The 14,346-nt window shown below is 40.7% G+C and overlaps 1 protein-coding gene across 27 annotated transcripts in view; it reads right to left on the bottom strand.

The window, feature by feature from the left end:
- The window catches only part of LOC6527578 (nesprin-1), a 103,898-nt gene that overhangs the window by 79,034 nt on the left and 10,518 nt on the right, over nucleotides 1–14,346 (bottom strand). For 18 of the 27 annotated variants that reach the window (XM_039370781.2, XM_039370793.2, XM_039370782.2 and 15 more), the window contains 7 exons: nucleotides 8,150–8,211; nucleotides 3,868–4,140; nucleotides 3,560–3,613; nucleotides 3,207–3,373; nucleotides 2,863–3,139; nucleotides 174–2,780; nucleotides 75–89 (listed from right to left, as the gene is read on the bottom strand). In XM_039370781.2, coding sequence (XP_039226715.1) covers nucleotides 75–89; nucleotides 174–2,780; nucleotides 2,863–3,139; nucleotides 3,207–3,373; nucleotides 3,560–3,613; nucleotides 3,868–4,140; nucleotides 8,150–8,211 — 3,455 coding nt within the window. The remainder of the gene's footprint in view (nucleotides 1–74; nucleotides 90–173; nucleotides 2,781–2,862; nucleotides 3,140–3,206; nucleotides 3,374–3,559; nucleotides 3,614–3,867; nucleotides 4,141–8,149; nucleotides 8,212–14,346) is intronic. The other 9 variants (XM_043206885.1, XM_043206886.1, XM_039370792.2 and 6 more) reach the window with 3 other exon arrangements.

Below are 14,346 nucleotides of genomic sequence, written 5' to 3'. Positions count from 1 at the left end.
GGTAAGAACAGTAAATTAGCCATGGTTTATCAAAAATGAAGTACATCGGTAATAAATAAAAGCATATTAGTTACCACTAGCTCCCTCAGCTTAAGGCATGCGTGATGGGTAATGAGAGGATTATTTATAGGTGATGGAAATGGCATGTTTATGGATTATTTAAATGTGCTCACCTGGAAAACGACCTTCTCCTTTTCGAATTCCTCCATGGTATTAACTTCGTTCACAATATTCTTAAGGCTCTGATCCACACCGTTCATCCAATCGACCATGTCGTTGAACTTCAGATGATAACCCTGCCATTGGGCCGGGATTTGCTGGAGAGTCTGACGCATATCGCCCAATTTGTTGGACAACAGTTGCCACTGTGACTTGGCATTGTCGTAGGCCTGATCCAGACTAATGTCACCGGGCTGTTGTTGCCTGTGGGCCTGGGCCAAACGTTGCATGTTTTGGAGGCATCGCTCCAGACGAGGAACGACATCCTGTTGCAGAAGGAACTGTTGGTTGCGCTGCAGTATGGAGTCCACATCCTCATTGCGATTGAGGGCCTGCTGCTCCAGCTGCAACTCCTTCTCTACATCCTTCAGAGATTGATAGAATGCATTCTCATCCAGTCTAAATTCCAGTTTCAATAGATGCAAAGGAGCCTGGGACAGCACATTCTTCCAGCGGGACTGCAACTGCTCCACACTGTGCACCACTGCAGGTTGCTCCTGGGCGGGCAATGTGGTCAGAAGTTGTTGAGCCGACTGCACCAGATCATTCATCCAGCGATCGTTGACCTGCTCAAAGAAGTACTTCTGTGTCTCGATTGTGGTCTTGGACTCGATGTGCTTCTCCACCAACATGGATTCAGCTTGGGTCAGCCATTCGCTGACCACACGTTCGTTGTCCTTGAAGTTGCTCCATCCACCGGCTGCCGAATCCAAGCGCTGTTCCCATTGCTGGGCATTCTGGATCACATAGTTGAAGCGCTCGTTCAGCTGTTGCATTTGCTGGGTAGCAGGAGCGGTGTCGATCTTGTCATCGGAGGATACAGCCTTCAGGAGGTTCTGGAACACCTTGTTCTTGCTCTCCAGCATGGATCGGTAGTAGACAGTGCGCGAGAAGTAGGTCTTGTGCTTGTGCAGTTGCTCATTGATGGCATCACGGCCTCCGGAGAGGTTATGCGTTCCCAGCAGCTGTTCGGCCTCACTCAGCCACTGGTGGATCTCCTTTTGTCCAGCCTCCAGGGATTCCTGTTGGATCTGAAGCTGGTGGAACAGATGCAGCTTGGCAGGCAACTGGGCACGTATGCGCACCAGAGATTCCTTCTCTTGTTTGAGTAGCTTCATCATCTTGTCCACTTCATCGCGTGAAAGGTCTTGGATCAGGGATTGGAAGTTCCTGCTGATGGTTTTGAATAGCTCCTCGTTGTCATCGATTTCGCTGGCCAATTGCTGCAGCTGCTGGCCATACTGCTTGACTTGTTCGCTGTTGCCAAGGACCTGTCGCTGGTCCAGAACACTTTCGGCTCCTCGCAGCCATCTGGACAACTGCTCAATGCCCGACTTGTACTCCTGTCGGGATCGGATAATGTCACCAGCATGCATATACTGCTTGGTGTTGGCGAACAATCGCTCGAATCGCTCCGAGAGAGCTCCATGTCGCTGACGCAGTTGCTGGGCAATGGGCTCCTCGCAGGAGGCAATCAGATAGTTAGCAGAGCTAGCGAGGGCATCAAACTTGTCCTTCCAAACGGGTATATCCTGAAAGAAGTCCAGGCGCTCATCCTCGCTTTGGTTGACCTTCTGCTCAGCCAGTTGCAGCCACTCCTCGCAGGTGGGTGCCAATTGGTTCCAGCTGCGCCAGCAGTTGACCACTTCCTCCAGGGAGTTCTGGCAGCACTTCAGTTCCATGGAGACGCGTTTCCAGCGCTCCTCGGTTTCGTACATGAAGCGATCGATGTCGTTGATCTCCTTGCGCGGCACATTGCCATCGCGCTTGTACTCCTCCACCACCTGTTGCATATCGACAAAGGCCTTCTGGAACTCCTGGAAGATCTTGTTGCGCGACACAAAGTTCTTGTACTGCTCCAGCTGCTGGGCCACCTTCTCCTCGTGCCCATACTTTCCAGTCCATCCGCGCATCTTGTTCTCCACCAGATTGAGGAAGGCAATCAAACAGCACTTGTGCTCCAGGAACTTCAAACGAATCCTTCGCTCCGCTGCCTTGGGTCCAACCTCTTGAAGGCGACGCTCCATGTTGCGCAACTGCTCCAGGGGTATTTGCTGGGCCACTGGTGACCGCTTGGCATTGTCAAACATGGCCAAAATGCGTGGCAAATCGGCAAAGAAGAGCTTGTGCTCCTCCAGCTTCCTGCTGATCACTGCGGCCGTCTCCTCATTCATTGAATTGGGTATATCGTTGTCCATTAATAATTTCTCAGCTTCGGCTAACCATTTGCCAACGGTGCCAAAGTCGCCGGGCAGCTCCGAATCCAGCAGCCAGAGCCAGTACATCATCTGGTACTGGAGGCGCTGCCACAGCTCGTTGATCTCCTCCCAGGATTGGCGGGATACCTGCAGGAAACCGCTCTGGCTCTCAATGAGCTGTTTCAAGCGGTTGTATGCCGCCAAATGTGCATCGACCTCAGAACGTGCCAGTAAGTATTCACCAAAATCGCGTGGGAACGAGCTCATCATGACCATGGGCTCGTACTCAGTGGTCTTCTCCACCAGGAAGCGACGCAGTTCGTCCGCCTCCTGCTGCACATGCGACTGGTCGCGGGAAGCACCCTGCAACAAATTTGGTTGGATAAGTAAAAACATATAGCTACAGTCTTATACAAAAGCCTGTAAGATATTTTTCGAAACTCACCTTTGGTTCGGGATACTTGTGCAAAAATTGCGCCACATATGTCATGATACTCTTCTCGTCCGGCTTGGGTACGTCCACATCCTCAGCGTCCAGGAGCTTGGCAATGCCCAATTTGCTTTCGGCCACATCGAAAGCGGTCTCCAAACGCTGACGGTTGCTGGTCTTCTTCAGCTCAGCCAAGTTGACCAGGTTCGCCTTGATGGCATCGATGAGGGCCAGGAAAGCGACGCCATCTCTCCAGCTGGCGCCGAAATCCTTCACCTCCACACCACTGTCCCTATTTAATGATGAGCATAGATTGTGAATATGAATATAACTACTTAGTAAAGATGGCGTCCACTCACTTTGGCAAGGCATTGGTCACCCAGTTGAGCAGGGTCTTCCTGGCACCCTGCTTCCACTTCTCAGCCTTAAGATCGCCGTGCTTCTGGTTGCCAACACTGTCGAGGGAACTAACCGAACCGCCAATACCATGACCCAAATACTCTAGGTTGCGGCTGTTCTCCTCGATCTATGAATAAATAATTGAGTAAGTACATTTTCGATACTTCCCGCTGGCAATGCAATGTAATGGTTAAACTTAAAATATGAAAGTGCCTTAAAGGGTTTCGGCTACCAACTAAAAACGATATTCTACCCAAAAATAAATGAGTTACACACGACAAAACAACAATTACAAGTTGAACTTGAAACCCACCTGTGGCGCATAATTTATAACTACTACTAAGTTTTTCCGCCTCTTTTTACGAAGCTTGTTTACGTGTTTTAGGATTATGATATCAATAAAAAGTATATAGAAAAGAAGGTTCATAGGGTTAATTACGTTTAGAGTATCAAAATTGCTGGGCTTTTGGACTTGGAGTGTACATCTCTACTGGTGGTAGCCTCGTGAGAAGGTGTACAACTAGCAACCAATTGTTGGTGGTGCTCTCAATTCGTGAACTGGTGCACTCGGTATACTTAAATGTATATATTGTATGTATATGGTATATAAGGAATGCTTACCTGGAAGTACAAGATGATTGTCCATATCAAACCCAACACAACTGGTGGTCTCCCATCCACCAGATCTGCGGGATTGATATTGACCAACTTGATCCGTTTGCTGGCCAAAAATTGCAGGGCCGTGTTGGCATTGCTGAGGAAATGTGGACGTCTGAGAACGCGACCCTTCTCCACGGGCAAACGTTCTCCGGACAGAACTTCCAACAATGCGATTAGTTTCGTACCATCGCGTAAGTCATTGATTAAGTCATCGATGCGAAGCGGTGGAACACGCTAAAACGAAATTAATATCATCTTTTAGTCATCGGTATATAGGTTAGAGAAAACTATTTTTCTGAAGTCATGATTGTATTTAAACTTTCACCCTAAAGTTAGTTAGAAAAAATGTGTTCTAAGCCGTTAATCTTCGTCTAGAAACGCAGCACCCTAAACGGAAATCCATCGAAAGTATTACGGTTAATTTTAACTTCAAGTGTTTGTGCTTGATAAATTTTACTTCGTTTTAATTACAACTCTTACTTATGGCAAGTACTGTTGAGTAGCCCACAATGGCTCTTGAGTGCTTTTAATGTAATTTTCGGAGCACTTTTATAATGCTATTAACGTTATGCACTCATAGCTAACGATAAATGCATACAAACTTAATGGAGTGCATTGAAAAGATTTAATTTGGACAATTTCGACTGCTCTTTCGAGATTTGCATAAGTTTATTTTCGGTTAATCAATCGAATGCAGCTCACGCAATCGTCGAGCAATCGAGGCGCATTAAATCAATTAAAATAGTTTAAATTGCTGTTTGCCATAGCGATAATTTGCGGTGATACTTCAGTGTGGGCCAAGACAAATTGGCAAATGGCACGAGCAGGCATTTAACTTGAATCCGCCGCAGAAGATTACAATTTTTAAGGTAATGCCATTAAGGCCGCAGCAACGGAAGTGCCACCAAAAACAAACAACTAAACAAACAACCAACCGAACAACCAACCAAACAACAAAGCGGGGAAAATTCATTGTAATTGAGTGTAGCATTTAATTGAGCTTTCTTGTGGGCAAATAGTTTCTGCAAAACTTTATTCAACTGCTGCCAGCAACATGCAAAAGACAATGACAATGCTCGGTAAAAACATTGTACGGCAAAAACTTTTCATTTTTGTGTGAATTCTGCTTCAGAACAGACATAGCGAAATCAATTTCAATGCTTCCGTTTCCGCTTCCACTAGATACGCCCATCTTTTTTCCATTTAGTTCCGGAATTTATGGTGTCATAGTGCTTTATATAAAAACTTTTCCAACTTTCCGCTGTTTATTTCGGGCAGACATATGTCATTGCAGCCGTTGCCTGGCTGTCTCTTAGGAACATAATACTCCCCGAACATGACATCGAAGAAAAATGGGTCTTACCAGCTAATCGCACTATGAATACCTTTCTTTGATCAGACCGCCAAGTATTGTAATTAACTTGGGTTAAATTGTTGAGTAGCTAAGTGAGTATTCAAGTTGCTAACAAAGTAAGAACAGAGCTTTAAAATAAGTATGTCACCTATCTAGTCACCTTCTTAAATAGTAACTTCCACTTAAATTTATTTATGCCACCTACTTCTCTGTCACAACTATAATCCCACTCGCTGGGTGAATAAGTGCTTAGTGGATTCTAAATCTTCTGTAATCTTTTCACTCGTCACCTGTCCAACGCAATTAGACGAAAGCACCAGACAAAAGTTTGCAGCATTCATAACCCACTTTCCCGCTACCAAATCCTTTCTAATTTAATCACCTCCAATAGCTGAATCCTTTCACTTTGGCTTTATGTGTGTCTGGACATCGATATGGATTCCCATGCGGGTGCTCCAACTGGAGGGCACGACTCGTGCCAGGGCGTTGCCATCAATTATGTCATACAGCTATGAATGCGAACTGGGGAACTGGGTATGTGGGAATGTGGGGCCCCTCAAAAATTGACCATCCAACGAGCTTTTTGTCACTGGGACACACCACGAGCGTGTAAATTAATTCATAAATTTTAATCAAATTCTATGGAAAGCGAACGTTGGGAGCGGGTTTTTGGGTCGTCAGCGCAGTCAAATAAAAACCTCGTTCACCTTGAACTGAACAAAGAGAAACAAACATTTTGTTTCGGCTGCCCCATCAAATGCTTTTTACATGGCATTCGAGTGTGTATCTGTCGGATACGTGGATACAGTATAGGGAAATGGAAATGGAAGATGCTTGCTAATTGACAGGTCTAACGAATCTCCAATAGGTAAACGCAAATGAAATAAATCACTTTTTATTTGCAACGGCAATAGCAATATTTATTGCCTCAGTAAAACGTGTCAAGCCAATCGTTGTGCAATTGCAAAGGCAGCGACATCAATTTGTCCCATCATTATGCACATATAATGACTCATTTGCATATTGCATAACCCCTTGATGGAGATATTGCATCTGCGACTCCTTCTTGGACGACTGAAATGTGACTTCAATCAGGAGAGTCCAGCCCACGCACTCTGAAATTCGATTCGAAGACGGATACCCCTCCATTTCAGCTGCTCCTTTTATGTGAAATACTCGTACATATTGCTGTCTGGCTGCCTTATCGAGCTGCACACTCTGAAAGCCGAGGAGAAACTGGTTTTTGGATTGCATTTGGATTGGAATATTTGCCGGCCGGCAACAGATTTTCCTGCATACACAGTAGTGGTAAAAATAGTAATGACTCTCTGCAATTAATAACAATGGCTCATATAATTAATTCGGTTGAGAAAATGTCATTGCAAAACGTAGTAACAAAAATGTATTCTCTAAAAAATAGATGTATTATGTTTAATGTCGAATTTTCAGGCTTTACAATAAAAGTTATTCTCCTTTTATTTTCATTCTCTACTTCATTTATAATGAGCAAGTAAAAAGAAAAGTTCCTCTGACAAATAAATGAACACTGTTTTCATTTTTATGAATATGCCAATAAATAATAAATGAGTATACCAAGTACTCCTTTCCTTTCATAGATTATATTTAAATGGAGAATTTTCAAAAATTTCCAATAAATTTTACCACTCTGACCACAGTAGTAATGTGGGCGACGAAAAATTGCCGGCTTATGTCTGCAGATTGCCGTTGGTATTAAAAGATAACGCATTTGAGACACCAAGCGAAACATGGCTAACTCAATCTGCGACTTCGGCCGGGGATTGCCTGAAAAGTCGGAGGAGACTGAAAAGTCTGAAAAGACTGAGAAGTGCATTAAATCACCTCCGATCTCGAGGCATGAAAGTAAGTCAGTAGGCGTCGCGTGGGTTTCTTGGCGGGTTAATGGCAATGCAATTGAAGCCACCACCAGCCGATCCCCGCCAGAAACGGAACTGTCTGGCACTCAAGCAACTCGCTGGTTGTTGGCTTTCAGGCAACTTTGGTTGCATTTCTTCCAACCATTTTTCCTTCAATATATTCTTTACCATTTTCTTCTTTTTTTTTGCATTGTTAAAAGTCTGAAGTGGCGAAGTATGGAGAGCATCTAGACAAATGCGTTGAGGAATTTCTAGCATTGGTTGCTGCTGGGTGCGAGTGCTCATAAGATATTCTTGGAAGCTATCCAGCAAGAAAGGGTGACTCCAATATGTTCAGACATGACAAATGTTTATCCAGTGCCTGTAGGTAAATATTTACTCATACATATGCTAATGATAAAACAAGAAGGCTTTTAAGTTTTTTGCGAGGGTTTATGGCGGCCATAAAAGATCAAAAAACTAGAAGCAGGAATAATTTGAGAAAAATGGCTCTAAAGCCGAAAGGTTTTGCCTTAAAAATAACATAAAATTAAACATAATAATATTTAACGTACAAAATGCAATCGCTTAATTCAGCATTCCAAATCTTTTCACTAATTTACTTGACAATGACAAGCCCCAAAAACAAGTAACCTTCAAATTTCACGCATTTAATATCTATTATATCACAGATCTCTGAACAAACACTTTTCGCTTATTATTCCATCATAATTACTGTACAAATAAATACGCTTATCACGCTTAAATTCCGATTTTGTATTCAAAGTGATGGACATGTCACGCCCCTTAACCCATTTTTGTTGTGAGCAAGTTTGGCTCAGCTTTTGGCACACTCAAAAAAAACCTCACACAATTGGTTTATCAAATGCAAATCTATATGCAAATATGCAAATTCCAATGCCACTTTGCTGTAGACAAAATTCATTGGCAGTATGCTCAAGACGAATGGCAAATCGATTGAGACATTTCAGGGGGATAGACAAGATAGACTCACCTTCAATAGGTATGAATTAATCCAATTAGTGAATGTCTTCTTCTGCACACGTTCTTGCTCCTCTGAAAATGTAGAAAAAACGAAGAAAAGGTAAATGTCAGTAAATGGGAAATACATTTCGTACATTTGCAATTAATTGTTAAACAAGTGGCGGCAGAAAAGAGGAAAAAGAGACTTAAAGGCGAAAATAGAGACATGACGATACTAGCAAAGATACCGAGACCAACCGATAAGATACATTTCTTCGTATGCACGAGGTGTACAACCGATATACACCAGTTTTTCGTTTTCATTTTTGCGTTGCCTGATGTTGACTTTAACTTAATTATCAGTTAAGTCGCTGTATAAAACCAAATTAACACAATGACATCATGTTTGTGCTCGCGATTTTATCGCAAAAGGTTTATATCCTCAATAAACTCCACAAAGTGAAGATCTATCGTAGTTTACACTTTAACTGAAGTGAATAGCTTTGATTTGCCTACAGCTTGATTTTTTACCTTTTACCCTAAAAATCCACAAGCATTCTTTTACTCTACTAATTTTAACTTTTTAACTTTTTTTTTGATGATTCAAATAATGTTTAAGTCGTAAACCATATTTCAAATTCCGTTGACCCTTTCACATGCGTCAAAAGGTAGACCGCAAATTGTAAACACGAATTCTCAGATTTGCTTAAGCAAATATTTAGTTTTTTTTTTTGCATGCCTTAATTACCTCAATTTCATTCTTTAGCCGACAAATTGAAAAAACAAACAAGGCGTTAAAACATCAATTTGTAAACAATTATCAAAATATACACAAGAGAGCGAGAAAGAAACGCATTAAGCGTAGTCATTATGGCAAAGTGCAGTCGAAATGGAAATGAATATGCAAAATGGAAATAGAAATGAAAATGGAAATGGTGGCCAGCAGCTGTCTGGTGAAAATCCTATCCACACCAGACCACAGACCAAATCCAGCCCATTGGGAATTCAACTCCAAGAATACTTGGCCCAGTGCGTGGTCTATTCACTGTCTGGCATTTGGCCAAACGCATGCCAACAAATGGAACGAAAATAGATTTCCCGTAATAAATAAGAAATACTAATTTCACGAAAATGGAAAATTTCTACAGTTAGACAAGCGGAATGCTTGGAATAAGAATTATTACATAAAATAAATCGAGGCAGCCATGAAAGCGTCAAACGCTTAGCCAATTATCAAAACAATTTACAAAGTAAGAACACAAATTGTAATAATTAATTTTAAATGATCCCCAAAACTTGGACTTCATTTATTCATTTATTGCGAGCTGAGTGACGCAATTTGTGAAATGTTGACAAAAGATTATTTAAATAGAAATTAGTTCAAGGTTGCGCAATTTGCAAAGCAACGGAAAGTCGTGTACGTATATTATATATGTACATACATTAATCTATTTCAAATGAAAGAAATAATTTAGCCAACATTCGGCAATGAAAAACCCACAAATTTATGCAATTAGATGAACTTGATGCAAGGTAAAACAGCAAATCCTACCCTAATGGCCATTTTAATGTTTTTTTCAGACACGTTAAAATCCTAAAGATTCGCTGTAGCAGGTCCAATAATAAATTACCACAAATGTGGCATTTTAAATTTGGTAATAGTTTGCGTAAAACACTGTGGTAATTTCAAAATAATATACATTTTCCTAGCGTCAAGTTACCTAAAGCTTTTTAATTTACTTATATAACCCGATTTATTTGTTTATATATACCTAATTATAATTTAGGAATAACTCGTTTGAACTAATATAAGTGACATCTTAATATTAAAGTACAATTAAACATTTCCAATTGATTGTACTTTTATTTGTTTTTCTTAATTTCTAGTGTTGTCTTTCCAAATAATTAAGTTGTTTTGGTCAAAAACAACGGACTCCTCTTCAAAAACTCGTTTAAAATGAACCTGATATTTTTGGTAACAAATCGTGAATGCGTTGCGAATATATTAACATAACTACCGCATTTGGCTAACTGAATTAATTGTCTCTAGAAAACAAGTTGGCTGAGTTTGTTGTATTTCGTTCTTGGCCTGGCCAAAAATAAATGTATATGTGCGACACACGTTGATTAGTTAACATTTTGGTAAGCTATAAATCATGTGAATTTTTGGTAATTGTATTTTTTTTAGCACCACAGTTTGCTGATAGCAAAAAATGCCAATTATTGCAAAGATAAGAAATAATGCACTCGAAGTTGTGGAATCTGATAAGAACCTAAAGTATAAATGCAGGTCAAGCTAATCAAACCTTGTGTTAAACCGATTACACAATTACTTTATCTACCCCTACAGTTGCTACTCCAGAAATTCCTGACTTGAAAAACTTGAAGTGACGCTTGATTTAATATCAAGGGAAAAACTTTCCTACATTTAATTACAATTTCACAATTTAGAGTGCTTTGCTCGATCAGGCATTATTCATATATACAACAATTAGGCTTTCGGAAATAAAAGCAATATCCAAAAGTAAAAGCATAAATGCTTGATTTACCGCGTAAAGCGTAAAACAATCAACAACATCAAATTGGGGAGTAACGTTCAAGTTGAATGACTTTTCAGGTTTGTTAAAATCAATTTCCATTTCAATAATGATGTATGAAATGATTACAAGATACCCGGTGGAAATGGCCATTTTAGATTCTACAGAAATTTCAGAAGCGGTAAATCGGTTTCTTCGTTCAATTCTTCTGCTTCGCTTGTCGGTTCTTCTGTTCGGTTTCCCTTCATCTTATGAATGGTTCAGTCAGTCAGTCAGTGAGTTAATGATGGTGATTATAATGATAAGTCGGTAGATTGTTACTTATGTTTATTTCGCTACTCTCGCTGTTTAATGAGCGCGTTTAAAAGGTTGGGGAAAATATTAACAGTCGCACATAGAAATTCTTAGAAAATGGCATAATGGAAACCCATGGCTTTTCTTCCGTTAATTACCAATTACCAAAAAAATCCTAACAAAAAGAAGTAAAGTACTGAAAGGGCAGTCAGTTGGCTGTATATTCAACGTCAGTCGCCCATTTGTCTGCGTTGGCCTAGTTACAGAACATAAATAGAAACAAGAAAGAAGTGTTTGGTTAAACTAGTCTATTTGCTTTCACGCATAGCTAATTGTTTTTCCTGCCCTCCCAAAACAGAAAAAACACCAAATACGATATATGTTCCTGTACATTTGCATAAACAAAAGGCAATCGAATCGAATCGTTGGAGGGGAATGGGTTCTAGAATGCAGGCCGATATGGAGCACATGTTGGGGTTTTCAACGGAAGTGCGTCTAATTAAATGTTTGGGGCTTTGCGGTAGGGAATTTCCATGATACAATTGTTTATTGGCTTAATTATGTGGGGTATGACCAACTGGGTTACATAATCACTGGAATCTTTTGCATTTCTTAAACGAGTCAATAGTCAATTGAATTGCAAAACTTACTTACACTATTTATCTTTCGGAAATGCCATTCCTATCGCAAATGCCCACGATCCTACCAAAAATTCCTCAAAATTATCTAAACCCAAACTGACACCGACTTAGTTGATTACACTCCAGAGTTCGTGCCACTCGATAAGGTATTTTCATATGCTACCAAATCGAACCACTCACAATGCTGATCTTCCCCTTCCCATTGGCAATCAACCATGTGATGAGCACCCCAGCATAGGCTGCATGGTTATTATAGCAACTGTTTAAATTTCGCTTAAATTTAAACTCACATTTCAGCGCAGTACAGTGAAAACCAGCGAGGTGTGTCGACTTGCACTTGTGGTTGTCACCTGCGGCGACAAGTGAGCAGCAAATATGTCGCTGAATATGTCGCATAAATTGCCAGCAGTCAACATGTTGAAGAGTCTTATAAATGGCATTACTTAACTTTACGCTCCATTGCCTTCGACAGGTTTACACCACCCCCACCCATTTGCTGGTATTTCACAGATACTCGAAAATATTAGATGCAAATACGATACGGGATTCATACATATGGAAGCGTAGTCAAGTGGTGGCATTGCGTCATAAGTAAATATACTTATTCGGCGTGTTTAACTAAATGTTTATTTATTTTTGTCATTTATAACGCACATTAAACCAGCAGATAACCGATGGCCAACACTCAAGACTAAATGATTGAGCAGCAAAGACTTTAGAAAAATAAATATGCCAACAAAAAGCCACTTCAAAAACCAAAAAAAAATACTTTGTTTGCGTCTCCAGAAGGAATCTTCAAAAGTTCTGCCCACGAGCAGAACTGAAAACTGAGGAGGAGGAAGCCACGAAATTGGGAATTCTTAATTTCTTCCACCACATGAGCAACATCTGGTGGGGAAAATGGGGGAATTGGCACCCACATCCAAAACAAATATACTTTGTGGGTTAAGAGCGAACCTGTGGGTGCTTTAAGTTCGGCTTTTGTGTGTAAACTTGATTCGCTTCTTAGCTTACAGAGCTCAGCTCAAATTTCAGCGAGGGGCGCCAACTTCTCTGGACCGCATTTTAGGCATCAATTAAAAGCCGCTAAACTACATGCACTATAAATATAAATATTGGCGAACTGACAGATAGCGACAATACCAGAATCAATAAATAACTCGGCGATGATCTCAGTTGTATGGCTGCCGTTTGTGTGGATTACTTACAATGTCGAATCCCCTGAGATAACGCTAGCTGTCACTTTATTTTGAAAACATTTTCATTGAGTTTAGCTATCAATATCTGTCATTAATCATTTTACAGTCAAATTCGGCTTTGAATCGCGGCCTGATGAAGCTCAATAGCTGATGTACCGCAAGCCATGTCATAAATATGGATAGAGTTTTTTAGTTTTCAATGGGCTTTTTGCACAACCATTAAAATGGCATTAATGATAATTGCTGGGAAAGTGAGGACATGTATTGAAACCAAGTCAAGAGCCACCAATCAATAGTGGAATATACTATATCCATGTGAATGTCATCAATTAGTGAACGCTTGACGTACTTTTGCTGCCTTATAAATTTATATAGTGCTCCATGTCTCCATGTCTCCATGTCGCTCTATATGATATGCCAGATATTGTGTGTGACTAGGCCTGCCAATATGGTTTTACGGCTCACATTTGGGCCAAATTTAGCTGGCTTGTCAAGCAAATTTATCGAAGCATTCGAAAAGTTTGGTAAAACACGCAACGTCAAAATATTGGACAGCCAGCCGTTATGCTGACACTGACGATGATCCGAGAAGAGAAAAAATAATAATACTTTAACTCACGCAAACTTGATTTATGCTCACTAATTGTCATATGAAGACATCTATGTCGAATAAGTAAGGCATAGCAAATACCCTGGGAGGAAAAGTGCCCTCTTTAGATGGGTTAGCATATATAATAGATTATAGAGGTTTCAACCTTATCCCAGCGCTTTAATCAGCTCATAAAAACCCAAATGGCAAACATGGAAAATCAATTTCCATAAAATACAGTTACTGCAAATAGGTCTTTTCCTCCGATATCATCATATATTAAAGATAATGCACACAAAATGCTCGTATATTAATAATACAAACAGCCATCAGTCAGGGCATATCTATAGATACAAATACAATGTTGTGTGTCTGAAAATATTTGCATATACCACAAGTGCAGCCCAAAAATTGCGCCAGTCATTCGGGGGACAAACTGTTCGAACCACTTAGATGCGCATTTTCAAGGAGGGCACGAGACAGACAGCCTGCCAGACACTTAATTGGTTGTTGTGCTTAACATAATAACAGCCTAGGAGGTCACATAATAGACAACAATTCAACAATTCAACAATCCAACAATCGAACATCCAACCCCATCAAACTGATCTGGGGGTAGTTCTGCCTCGAGTGCTTTTCGCTGCCAATAATTTTCCCTTTTTTCCGAGGCAAGGAAAGAGGTAACAAACTGCTTGCCAACAGAGTCGTTGTGGAGTGGGGCGAATACATAACAAACGCACTGTGCGCCAGTATATAAATAATATAAATCGCCAGATAGTATAGAAGTTCTGGGCGCGTCCAACCGACCGACTGACTTATAACGACAGCCCCAATGAACACAGCCCGCTAAACAAGTTAAAGTTCGAACTGCTGCGTCTCAAAGCGATGGATGATGTCATTTCGGCACTTTTTTATCGATTTTTTTTTCTTTTTTGTTTTTGTGTAATAATTAATTAAGCATACAAATG

The sequence above is a fragment of the Drosophila yakuba genome, chromosome 2L (genome assembly GCF_016746365.2).
Source record: "Drosophila yakuba strain Tai18E2 chromosome 2L, Prin_Dyak_Tai18E2_2.1, whole genome shotgun sequence".
NCBI lineage: Eukaryota > Metazoa > Arthropoda > Insecta > Diptera > Drosophilidae > Drosophila > Drosophila yakuba.
The sequence above is the reverse complement of the archived record's forward strand: the minus strand, read 5'-3'. Positions and strand labels throughout refer to the sequence as shown.